The 14,441-nt window shown below is 33.3% G+C and overlaps 1 protein-coding gene across 1 annotated transcript; it reads right to left on the minus strand.

The window, feature by feature from the left end:
- Positions 1–4,203: 4,203 nt before the first annotated feature.
- Positions 4,204–5,130, minus strand: LOC146913365 (putative calcium-binding protein CML19). The gene has a single exon (XM_085716544.1). The coding sequence runs from the start codon at positions 5,013–5,015 to the stop codon at positions 4,587–4,589; it is 429 nt and encodes a 142-aa protein (XP_085572670.1). The 5' UTR covers positions 5,016–5,130; the 3' UTR covers positions 4,204–4,586.
- Between the last annotated feature and the right edge of the window lie 9,311 nt (positions 5,131–14,441).

The following is a 14,441-nucleotide window of genomic DNA, read 5'->3' on the forward strand; positions in this document are numbered from 1 at the left end:
TTATTTTGTTACTCTATTTAAAAATTAATCATATGGTTTATTTAAATATGTTCGTATAAGATATATTTTTAAATAGGTTAACAAACATACGAGGCTTGTGAAAAATCAGACGCAAGTTTAAAAATTAAGTCTATGACAAGATAAATGTCAGACTTAGACGTAACAAAGTCTAACTCGGTTCAACCTATTCTCATCCTTAATAAGCAGTTAGTCTTGAATTTTGACTAAAGACCCAATATGAGAATTTATAATTTTCTCATGACTTAACTTAATCTATGGAATAAAAAGAAAAATACTTCAAATTAACCTTGACATTTCCATACATAAACAAATTCATCTCTATTATGGCCAAAATTAAAACTAACTTATATTGATGAATAGAGAGTGGACTTGTAACGACGAGGGTTGAAGTGGGGGACAATCAACTTAAGAAGGACTTGTAACGACGAGGAGTAAGATTTATAGAGAGGAGTAAGATTTATACAGAGCGGATAAAGTGGGGGATAATCAACTTAAGACGGACTTGTAACGACGAGGGTTGCGACGAGGGTTGGTGGTTAGTGATTTGGTACACAATAGGGAAGGAGAAGAAAGAAGAGAAAGGAGGAAGACGTTGTGACACATATGTAGAAAATGGATGGAACATAAACAAAAATTGACAATAAAACATGTGAAATCGAATACAAACCACGAAAATACAGCGTTGAACCCTTAGCACAACACATCAGAAGAAAGCAGAGGGACGACGTGAGGAAAATATTCTTGTTACTTTTACATAATTATTTTATTTGTATTTTTCTTTTAACAAACTAAAATGAGATATATTAACAAAAACACGTTCTTTCTAGAACAAGGCAGACCAGAAAAGAACAACCAAGTTTGATTTGATACAAAAGAAAAGTTAAGAAGACATTCTTAACCAACAAAACCTCAAGAAGCTCTTAACTAATTCCTAAACAAGAAAACGGAAAAAACCATCAATCACGGTAGCCAAAAACAATATTGGGATGTTTTTCCTTCAGCCACCAAAAAGATAACAACTTAATTTTGTCCAAAAGTCATTGAATACACACTTCTTGATTTCTAAAAATTATGTCGTTTATTTCCTTCTAAATAACCCAGATGCACGAAAAACAAATAATCTGCATGATAGATTAACACAATCTGGATCTACCTGCTAAGGGACGAAACTAAACAAAATAATTCAACACATTGAACGGCTCAACTGATGAGAAGCCATTCCAATTACGCACTTGTTGCCAAACCTGATTAAATAAATTACATTTTGAAAAAAGATGATTTGAGGATTCTATTTCTTTGCATCATCCCACGCAATTTTGAGAATCTTGAGTAATAATGCCTCTTCTAAAATGATTATCATTCGTAGGAAGCCTATTACGAAAAAGGTGCCAAGCTAACAAAGAAACCTTCACATGGACCTCATTTTTCCAAAGTAATTCTGAAGAATAATTATTAAATTGTTGATCTAACGAACACACTAATTGATACGCACCACGAACATAATAACTTGTAACTGGATTTGAATGCCACAACCACTTGTTACCAACATTAACTTTAAAATAATACTATAAAGTAAACCCCTACACTCTGCTAATAACTCCTCCATGCCCACAACCTTCTCCGCCACTTCCAAGCCTCACGTCCCTCCCCAACCCAAAGAGAACATAACAACTACTGTCTCCCATCTATTCTCTGATAACTCAAACAACCTTGGAAACCTTACGCGCAAAGGGGTCTCCCCCAACCATGGGTCCAACCAAAAAAATGAACATGCCCCATCTCCAACCTTCCGCCATAAATTATCATGAAACCTGCTTCCCACAGCTAACCCACCCCATTCCCAAGCGATTTCTTATAATTACAACTCATGTATCCTAACCATCTCCCTCAACCAAGCTAACCCATAACTGCCACCCTCCTTCACACGACCGCCTTCCACACCATACCTCGCCTTCAACATCCTAAACCATAACCCCCTATTATCAACTAGCATTCTCCAACACCATATCACCAACAAAGCAATATTATATTCTTTTATCCTCCAACCCAAGAAATTTTCCTAAAACCCTCACCTCCCCCCAAAAAAACATTTAAATGATACCTGAGGGAGTTTTGAAGAATGAAAGAAAGTAGACCAATAGCAAGGAAAGGAAAAATTTCAAGAGGACTAATCGACCATTCAGAGATAAATATCTAATCTTCCAACCAAACAGACGAGCTTTAATACGACTAATCAATGGATCCCAAAAAGCCAAACGCCGTGCACCACCACCGACGGAAAGACCCAACTACACAAACAACAATCTTCCAGCCTTACCATTCAACACAAGAGATACCTCTGCTAACCACGACTCATTTACATTTACACCAACTAAAAGGCTTTTATTATTTTATTTGTATATGATGTTAATTTTTTGAACTAATTTATTTTGACACGATCAACTTCATCAAATCAAACATTGATCAATATATAGTGTTTTTTTTTTTTGACAAAAATATATAGAGTGTTTATATTTCTATAATATTATCTCAATTCGTAAATGGCTGGCATTATTATAAAGATTATTTAGAAGCAACCTTTGGTCAACGTACCCAAAGTCTTTTAAACATGGAAATTCATTAGACAAATATATCTTTTTGACAAGTTAACGCAACTATTAAAAGACTATAGTAAGCAGTAACTCCTTTAAAAAAGAAAGTAACGATAACACTGTTTTATTTCGTTAATTAGATAGATAATGTTGGATTGTTCCATTCCACGTGAAACAGAAAAATAACATGTTTAAATTAAATTTGTAAAAAAAAAAACACGTTTAAATTAATTAATCTGTACTAATAGATAGGAGTAAGTAATGCAATTAATTGCGACAAAATTTTGTAGGTTGATGTTTGTATTCCCACGTGATTTAGAAACTAATGTTAGTTACACGTTCTATAATTATATCTTGTCTTTCTTTATGTACTTTTCACATTAAATTGCATGAACTAAAATAACAAAAATCTATGACTCATTCGGTCACTATAAAATCATTCTGGCTTTACTTATTTCATGATAGAACTCATAAATGGAAGAATCTCATATCTCCATGGTTAACAACTAAAAAAATCTATGACTCATTCGGTCACTATAAAATCATTCTGGCTTTACTTATTTCATGATAGAACTCATAAATGGAAGAATCTCATATCTCCATGGTTAACAACTAAAAAAAAATGTTTGAATTATCTAGTGTTCACTTTAAAAAATTGTCTCTAAAAATGACCCGAGGCCGACAAGGACGAGGAGTGATCGCCGGTGCACAAGACATGATAATGAGCGGTTTCCGATAGTTTTTAGACGAACCGAACCACATTAGAATGAGAGGGATAATAAGACCGTGCAGTTAAATTGTACTTTACCCAGGGCCGTTCCTACGAATCTAGAGGCTTGGCTCTGTAAGAAAAAGAGGCCCGTAAAAAAATAAAAACGCAATTTTTTGAAAAGAACAATCTCCTATTTAAACTGAAAATGAAATCCGTAAACATAAGAAATAATAATGATGATTTAAAATTCTTTATGGTACGTAGTATGAATATGATAGTACTGTATTATAGAACAATGAGTCGCAAATATTTAATGTATAAAATGTCGCATCATACCAAGCTATGAGACCACATACGTCTTTCTTAATTAACAAAAGTATGGTGGTCTAGCTAAGCATATTTATATATAATTTTTTTTTTAGGCTCATACCTTGGAGTGGCCTAGCTCCATTGAGCTGTTTGCACCCCCAGAATCCGGCCCTGACTTTACCATATGTCTTGCAAAATCTATATGCATATAGATATAGATAAATTATATTTCAACCAACTTATATCTACCACACAATTGATCAACTTTCTCTACATACAAAAGTCTATATGGACATGTCATTGACTCTCTGTTATCCTTACATGTTAGTACTTGGTTTAGTTGAAGAAGATGATTGTGAAACTTTTTTTTTTTGTTAGAAAAATATGGGTCAAAGTAAGTTAGGTCAAAATTACAGTTTTAAATGGGTCATCTATTGCGGGACGGAGGGAGTAAAAAATACTAATTAAACATGACTTATTCCAACTCATTAATGTCATGGACTGTCATTACCCATGTAAGCTTTTATGAAGCAGCAGTTGATGTCGAGGAAAAAAAATAAAAACATTTGATTTTGAAAGGAGAAAAAACAACAAAAGAAATTACATAGACTAAAAAATAACTCGTGTTATACATTTACCACATTTTAAGCCTAAATAATACAATAATTCATCCAATAAATGAAACAAAGACAATATATTTTTGCAAAATTGAATTCCTCAAGATCAATTTATAAGCTAAAATTGGCTATGTTTAATGAGGTCAATCTCCTGCTCATGTGACTGGAGCTTTTCACATTACATGTTAAACTTGACACATGGATAAACATGACCAATCAAAAAAACGTAAATAACCGACAAAATTTAGAGAGGAAAAACATGAAATCCTTCTCTAATCTCTAATTTTGTTCGAAACTATAGTAAAGGAAGGACTTGAAATTTGAAGTATTTATACGTTAAAGCATCATTGTCCTAAATTCATCAAAACTAAGGACCCCATCTCCATCAATGTCAAATTGAGAAATCATAGCTTGACATTCATCTATACTTCTACACTCACCCAATCTTCCAAGCATTCTCTTAAGACTCTTTGGTGTGATGCAACCACACCCCTCCATTTCATACATCTTAAAAGCCTCTCTTAGGTCATTCACTTTCTCTTCCTCTTTCCCTCCCTCTACAAATTTCACAAAATCATCCAACCCAATCAACCCATCCCCGTCCGAGTCGAGAAGCTCAACCGCCATTTCTGCCTCCTCGTTCGACATCTTGGCCCCGATTGCCTCCACACACTGCCGCAGCTCCGAAGATGATATTTTGCCATCTCCATTTTCATCAAAGTGGTTGAACACACGTATATATTGAGTCACCTTGTCCATGACCATATCTATATAATTTTATGTGTGTATCAATATAACTTTATAGCTTCCAAATTGAATTGTACAAGAATATAGATGAAGAAGAAGTTGAAATATTTAAGTATGAAGATGAATAGGTAAATATATAATGGTAGCATTTATATATGGTTTGTGGTGGGTTGACCCAATAATAACTTGCACGACCGGGTGTGAGAAACATGCAATATACTACTAAAGACTTCTTCATTTAATTTGTATTTTTATATATATTTCGTCATGCATGAGCCATTTTTGAAATAGTCAAAGAATATTGTACCACACATACGAGTCCATATTCAAATTTCTAAGTGAGAACATTGATGAAAAATATAGGAATCATAGTTGACCACAAAAAATTATTTAAATCGAATAAAAAAATATTAACCCACTCAGGTGTAAGTTTCTAGAGAAATACAAAATAAGCAGACCATAAAGCCCAGTAAGTTGACCTAATTTTAAATTAAAATACCAATATTCAGTATGTAGTTTTTTTGTCATGAAAAATCAAGGTGGTTTCAAATTAGTAAGTTTGTTCATATTTTATATAAAATATATAAGATATAAGTATTGATATAGATATAAATAAGTATAGAACATGTAACTAACATTAGTGTCTCAATCCTTGTAGAAAAAAAAAAAAATTCACTCACGTGGGAAAACAAATAGCCAACTACAAATTTTTTGTCGCAATTACTACAGATTAATTTAACATGTTGGCCATGTGTTTCACGTGGAATAATAAAAATTGTATAGTATCTTGGTAAAATAAATAGTAGTAAAAGTAAAATGAAGTTATAATGTTGCTATAGCCTTTTAATAATTTCGTTAGCCAATTAAATGGAGAGGATCTTTACCCCCTGTTAAAAATATCTAGTGGTAAACGATTTTCCATTTTTAAAGACTTTTATTTTTTTGACACATCCATTTTTAAAGACTTGGTGATGTGCTTATGAGTAAAATAAAATAAAATAAAAGACTTGGTGTGCGTTGAACAAAGATTCCTTCTAAATTGGGTTTCTGGTCCATCCTTTATCAACAAAAAAGAATTTACTTCTAAATATCTTGGCTTTATTGTCCTTTCATAATTTTTTGTTTGATTGACCTAAGCTTCACCTGAAAACTCGTATGCCTATGCCGTTGCACCTATGCCTAGATGTTATACTTTAAATTACATTTCAAATTGTATTGCTAAAACTCTTTCTGCCAAAATAAAAGAACTTTAATTTCGTTAATTTTGAATTTAAAGCATCTTGAAAGCCAATTGGTATAGAACTGATCCCTTAAAGTTGTAGATTATGTCCAAACAAATTCAGCTTTATTTTCTTCATCAAAATTCAAACCTTGAACATCTGATCAAATTAAAGATCTAAAACTACTGGTTTTTTTTTCTTTCTTTCTAATAGAGCTCCTAGTCACTTAGACTATAATACCATTTGTATTAGGAAAAAGAAGATTCGTTATTAACCACCAACCAAACCCACACTCAAAGAATAGAGTGTGTAGATAGCAGAAGAAAAATTATCAAACCAAGCAAAATTGGGCTTCCAAAGAGCTAATCTAGCAAGCCCATAATCTGCTAGTTACATGTACAACCCACAAAAGTTAGAAGATTGCTTTTTAGGCCCCCCCAGTTTCTCTTTAGGCCCCCTAAAAGTCCAAAATTACCCTTTTATAAGACGTCCGGTACATAGAATCCGGTATTTCATTTTTTACATTTCCATATTTTACACCTCCTGAATGTACATACTGGATGCATGTTTACAAATTGCACATTTATCACATCCGGTAGTTAGAGTCAGGATAAAAGAAGAGAAAGAAAAACGTGAATGAGTCTGTAAGAATCGTGATTGATGCTGACCTATTTTTGAGACTGCAACACACCTAGAGAACCCGCATACGGGCGCGAAACCAAATTACAAAAAATATGAAGACTGGAGATGTGTAAGAAACAACAAGGGTTTAAAAATGGTGAATGGATTGACCGCCAACACGATATCAGATTTCAAGTGCCAACTACTCCTTGTTCAACCATTGTGTATATATTATAAAGTTTTTTCATTTTTTTAAGAATAAAAATAAATTAGAAAAATTGAGTCACAATACACAATCAAATGTTGGTGGCATAATCTTTAAAGGGGTAAAACACAAAAAAGATAAAGATTAGAGATGCACTTATGTCTTCAAGTAGTGGATGAAAGCTTCTTTAAGTTAAATTTGCTCTTATCCATTTCAAAACATTGGGTGCAACTTGGGGCTAATCATGAATATATGTGTCTTTTATTCATATAAAATAAATTGCCACTATGAATAAAAAGGATTTAATAAGTTATTCAAAACTAAGGAAGAAAGTAAAGCATAAGGACGTGAAGAGAAAAAAAAAGTAATAGGAGGTCAGGAAGAGAGAAATTATAAGCCATTCTAGCCACTCACAATTTATTTAGTTAGGACAACCATACATGACTTGTGACTTATTCATGCGTTTTTTATTAGTTACCTACTTGCATTGAGTACATTATTAATTTCTTTAAGACTTCAAGTTTTGATTAAAAAAATCCCTTCAAATTGTTAAGCCTAAAAATCTTTGAACAAATAACAAGGAAGTACTTCATCCGTCTTAAATATAAACAAAAATTGATCAATGTATTTAGTCCGAAATATGTACTAAATACATTAATTTATGTTGATCCATTTTTACTTATATTTTTGAACGGATAGTACAAAGATATTTTTATTGAAAAGTTATTTGTCATTGAAATTAATAGGACACAAAGCCTTAAACCAATGTTTTAAAAAATCAAATAAAACTAGATAAAAATATATAAGAGAAACGATTAAGGACCAACCTTACAATTTTTTTGCAAAACAAATTTGTGCAAATAGATAAAAATTCAGAGGTTTCAAGAAGTTGGATTTTTCATTTGAAGTGATGTCAAAATTGAGAATGAACCTATATATTTATAAGAAGTTCAGAGTAGTATTCTTTTCTATGATAGGGGAAAAGACACGTGTTGATGAGATGATTTGATAGATAAGAATTTGAGTATTATGTCAAAAAGAGAATTTAAAATGAGTAATTTTAACAAAAACTATTTCAATTAATATTGGACATAAATATAAAATAAAATTTAAAAACAATAAATACATGTTCTCATTAATATTGTTATCAACGATTATAATTTATTTATTTTATCCTCTATGTTATACATGTGATCAAATCTTAAAGTTTTAGGTCATGTCTTTAGTTGGTAGAAATTTTAATATGGTTAAAGCTTAAATTTATGTAATATATTTTATTCTATATATCAATTGAAAATATATTAATTATGTTTTTTATAATTACAAATGTTTAGAAGATATATTTTATTCTATTTTATTAACCTTACACTCTTCCATTTTTGAATGAATTTTCGTAAAATATTTAGAAGATTATAAAATTTCATTTACTAATATTTGTAATCTCTTAATATGATATGAATTAAACATGAATTTTTTAAACATCAAAAATTCAAGATAAAAGTAAACAAAATCAGAACATTGAAATCAAATTTTAAGCTTGTTTTTCGTGTATATTTTTTTTATAATGTTCTAAACATTAATGGAGTTAAATAATTAATTAATATATTTTTACAATAAATGAGAGACTTAAACTATGTGAGGGAATTTTTTTGGTGACAAAATAGAATAAAAATAAAATACATAATTAATATACTATTTTTTGAAGAAAAATACATAACATACTTTAAGGGCTATATTTTGTAGGGTATAAAAAAATATTTAACCAATAAAATTATTAATAAAAGCGACACTAATGCTCAATTGACAACTATAATATATGAGATTTGAAATATTTACCAAGATGTTACAAATACAAGAAGAAAATAGTTAAACAGAATGAACATCCAAGGTACATTTTTGCTTTTGTTATGAAGTGGTAAATTATGGATCTTTCATGATGATTTTGGTTATCTTTCTTTCTTTGTGTGCTCTAAATAAGCATTCATGGATACATGACTTCAAGAATGATTTGAACTAGTTGATTGCATTTCCTCTCCAACATACTAGAAGTTTTTATCAATGCTTTCCGTCAAAAATATGTCAAGAAATATCGGAAAAGAGAGAGGAACAACACAACAATGACATGCCGCTTGAAGAGGTGACCCAAGTACTATAACTACATATTTTACAATAAGTAATTTTATCAATCCATATTTAATCAAAGTAATCACACTCGTATGGAGATTTTTGTTGATCTTTGTCATAATGAACAATAGACCCAATAAAACAAAGAAGATGGTCAAATATGACATCATTAATGACTTATATTGTATCATCCCTATAACAATGATACAAAAATTCAGGAGTTTTTCTCCCATGGCAATGGATCCAGGGAGACAAAATGGCAATGCTTTAGATAATTAAGAGAATAAACAAAATCAAAAAAGATAGATAATAAAGAAGCTTTATATGTACATAAAGACATACACAAATTACAGGGAATTAGGGAAGCAACAATCTCACAATTTTCTGCAAGATCAAATTTCTGCAAACAGATAAATATTCAAAGGTATGAAGAAATTGAATTTGTCATTATAAGTGGCGTCAAAGATGAGAATGAACTCATATATTTATAACACGTTCAAAGTTATCTTTTTCTGGTAGAGAAAAGGCACATGTTGGTGAGGTGTCTAAATAGATAAGAATTTGTGTATTATGTATGATAAAGTAAAATAATAAAGTTTGAAATTTCAGTCAAAAAGATAATTTAAAATGAGTAATTTAAAATAAATAAAAAGTTTCAATTAATATTGTACATAAAAATAAAATAAATTAATAAACAATGAATACATGTTCTCATGGATCTTGTCATCAAACATTATATCTTTATTTATTTTATCCTCTATACTAAGAATGTGATCATATCTTAAATTTTTTGGTCATATCTTTTAATTGGTAGAAATTTTAATATGGTCAAAGCTTAAATTTTTTGTTACATCTTTAATTAGTATTAAATCATGTTTATATTTTATCTATATACTTATAAAATATATTAGTAAATTGTTTTATTAATTACAAATATGTAAACTTAAACCAAGAAGCCAACAATAAATTACATGACAAAGACCAAATAACACTTGAATGCGATGGTAAAGGTTCTCTTTAAGTTTTATTAGATATCATGTGTTCAAATTTATCATTCAGAATGTAATATTGTTAAATCTTTTGAGGGAGATATTTGGCACCCAATGCATTCTTACCTCACTCGAACTTTTCCGTTGCTCGAAGAAGATATTGGATCACACCAAAAAATTACAAGACAAAGTTGAAAGAAAACATTTATATTCTTTAAAACAAAATATTTCTATTAGAAATAAAAAAAATTATATCCATTTATTCAAAATATGGATTAAATTTACAATCTTAATATAACTAAGAAATAAAATTGTTGTGTTTATATTTTGAGACTAGTTGTTATATGAAGCTTTGCTTCTACCTTATGTATTTTTGATGATGTTCTTTAGATGTTCTTTAGTTGATAGTTTTGATGGTTATTTTGTTATGTAGCATATAGTTATGTTAAAGCACCTAGCAACTATGTGTCATTATGTCCTTGGAGTGTTTGGTGTCTTGTGCATTGTTCAAATACATGAAACTTAGCCAAAATTCATCTTTTTGTATTTTAATCAATTCATTTGTGTTTGAATCGATTCATTAGAAGTCTCTGACTTCTAATGCATCGATTCACAAGTTTTCTTAATCGTGTCACATGTGAATCGATTAAACCTTTGCATTAATTGTATCATAAAATTTTTCTGACTTGCCTTGAATCGATTTACAACAGTTTGAATCGTATCAACCTTCATCCTGGGTATTTTGAATCGATTCAATCTTGACATGATACATACCAATCTTCATTCTTTGCAGCCTTGTCTTTTAGTGGTTTGAATCGATTCATTCATTTACTGAATCGATTCACTCAGTTGTTTTTGGCCAAAAATTTGCACTTGCCCTCCTTTTTTATATATACGCACTCTCTCATAACACCCAAAATATTGAATCATTTGCATTTATTCTCTCTATTTCTCAAAAACTCATTGTTCATACATTCTTCTAGATTAAACACTTTTTCTTAGAATCACTTTGTACTTTAAGTCACATTGATTTGCTAGGGTGCTAATAGGGATTGTAAGTTGGTTCTTTCAAGGAAAATTGATTGGGCTTAATCAAGGTTCTAAATTGAAGTGAATAATATCATTTCACCTCCAATGGTCTTGGGGGTTCTTTCTAATTGTTCTTGCATCAAAGGGGATTCGATAACCGGACGTAGCATCGAAGGCTTGAGTGAAGAGTTCGAAGGGGTGCACGGGTAATCAAGGATTCAAAGATTCAAGAAGCACCACAGAAGAGTAGACGTAGGGAATGGTTACATAGGGGTTGAAGAACTATGATTGTTTCAAGGAACTCTTGTTAACACATTTGTAATTCAACATGTTACTATTAGTGGAAGTCCTTGGTGGAGGCGTTTTCCACCAAGAAGAGTAGACGTAGCTTGAAGTGAGGACGATAAGAGCGAACTACTATAAAAATATTGGTGTTGTATCTCTTCTCTATCCTCTTTTATTTTGATAATTGTATATGCATGAATTGATTAATTTTTAGAATAGAAATTGATTATGATCTAAGTTCTTTTGTTAAAATTGGTCTAAGTCCATGAATTACGTTTTCACTAATTCACTTGGATCATTTAGTTTTAATTCTTAGTCAATTTATCAATTCCATGTACATTGTGTTCTAATTGTTTTAATTGCTTATAGGTTTGGTTTTGAAATTTCTTTTTTAGCAATTTGTTCAAGTACTATTAATATTTGATTGAATTAAGATTTGACTTGTGAATCACTCAATTCTCTTGTAAATCTTATCATAGCATAGTCTCAACTTTTTGTTATAGTTTATGAATGTTCAAAGCTTAATTCTGAATAGTCGATATCTTTTCAAAACGATTTTATCAAAACTCCGTTAAATTTTTAAAAGCAATATTCACCCCCCTTTAGCGTGCGTTCTTATTGGCCATACCGTAACCGTTTTCAGTTACACGTATCTCCGCCGTAACCGTTTCGGTTACACATTCCTCCATCACAATGGTTAACAGTTACCGCTCCTTTCTTCAAACCAATGGCTTGAACTCGTAGGAGAACCACTGCGAGCCATTCCTCCATTACAGCAGCACCATGTTCCACGATTCAGATCGTCCAGAGTCGAACAGTTCTGATACTCGAACCGATGAATTTTGAAGGAAACAACGTTGTCCTCGACGCTACGAACAAAGCTCACGCCTCCACCACGTTGGATGCGACGATTCTCCATCCACCTCCAATTCGAGAGGAGAACGTTTCTCCTCCGCAACCGCTGTCTCCTCCGGCTCCTTCACCGCCGGAGACGAACGATATCCAAGCAAACCTGGTGAACTTGCTCCAACAACAGAATTACAAACTCAAACTTGCTAAGCAAATTGAAGAGGCACAACGAGGCAAACTCCGTACAATACCAGTGGCGGAAGACGATGTCGCCTCTATCTCGGCAAACCACCGAAAAGGCGATGACATGCCTCCTGACGAATTGGACAGAAGTAGGAGCAGTCCACGTCTGCACCGTTCTGAATGCCATAAACCTTCAAAGCACCATGTGGGAAATGATTCTCCTCCACACCAAGGCCGTTAAAAGTAGGGGGACACTCTCTAGAACAACATTACCAGAACCGCCACAAAGGGCCCTTCACAAGGAAGATCGTGGAATATCCTATTCCCTGCGCCTTCGTAAAATCGCCAAAACTGGACACTTACGACGTCACTACGGACCTGGATGAGCACGTGGAGCACCTAGACACCATCTTAGACTATCATAGACTATCATCGGGTGAGAGGCGCGGTAAAGTGCAAATTGTTCGTCTTAACTTTGATAGACGCCACCATGACCTGGTTCAAGGGCCTACAAGACAACTCTATCAATTCATGGGAAGAGCTATCCAGCGAATTTACTTCCAAATTTACCGCGAGGTGCAAACGACCAAAGATAATGGCGGCGTTAACCGCCATTATGCAAGACAAGAAATAAACTCTGAGGGAGTACGTGGAACGTTTCACTAGGCCAGGCGTAGAAGTGAAAGGCGCCATAGACGACTTAAAGTGTTTCATATTTGAAAGCAACCTCCGCGACGACTGCAAGTTCAAAGAGGAACTAGGACTTCGGGCGGAAAGACATGAGTGACCTTCTCACACGCGCCAAACCGTAAATTATCTACAGAGAGAATAAGCTAAAAGAGGAAGCACTTAAAAGCAATCAGTCGAACTAGTTTGTCAACGATAGGCGCCGCAGCGAGAGCGGATGACCTAAGGGCTCATGCCTCCGATTCACAGATTACACCTTATTAAACGTGTATCGAGAAGCAATCCTACACGAATGCTCCAACACGGAGTTCAAAGAAGCAGGCATTAGGCAACTTCGACCATTAAAAGAATTTGCAAAGACGGAAAAATCCAGATTATGTCGCTTCCATCGATGCCACGACCACAACACAAGCGATAGCTACTAGCTCATAGACGTGATTGAAGAGTTAATCAAAAGAGGAAAGCTGAGCCGCTTCACGAGGGACACATGCTAGAAAGATGAGAAGCGGAAGAGGGATTCAACACGAAAAGTTCCCCGACGCAATGAATCCCATAAAAAGATACGCTCCCCAAAGTGGGAAGACTCACCCCCGAGGAAGGTGATAAGTGTCGTAGGCGGGGGAATAAAGGGCCAGAGTGACGCTAGTGAAACCAAGAAGAGACGCGTGTTTTTAGGCACCATCATGGGAGGATTTTCTGCCCCACGAAACACCACCAAAGGCAAGGCAAGGAGGAAAGATTCCCAGCTCATGGAAGTACACGCCGCCACGTAAGTTCCGAAGGGCGAGAGGAACCGACCTTTCTTCGGTTTCACCAACGAAGAGAAAGTGAATGGAGGCGCAAACGAAATTTTCCCACTTGTTATCATTACGGGGATCCAAGGGCATGACATCGTTAGGTGCTTAATCGACGAGGGCAGTTCTGTGGACATCATATTACAAGACGCGTTTAAAAAGCTTAGCCTAAGGAAGAGAGATTTGAAATCGTACGACAGAACATAGCTACAAGGGTTTAACAAGACAAGCACCCACCCGTGGGGATACATCAACTTGGATGTTACTTTAGGCGAAAGGTCGGGCGAACGAAGAATTGAAACATTTTTCCTGGTGGGTTAATAGGTCTTTACTCCCTATAATATATTCGGAGGGAGTAAATCAACAAGTTTGTTGTTCAGTTCAACTTCATTTGAACTCCAACCTAATGGAGCCGATACAAAATATTGTTTCCTTTTGTTATGAAAAATGTCTAGGTG

This window comes from Medicago sativa, chromosome 6, assembly GCF_051527215.1.
Source record: "Medicago sativa cultivar Bolivia chromosome 6, Bolivia_mono, whole genome shotgun sequence".
In the NCBI taxonomy this organism is placed as follows: domain Eukaryota; kingdom Viridiplantae; phylum Streptophyta; class Magnoliopsida; order Fabales; family Fabaceae; genus Medicago; species Medicago sativa.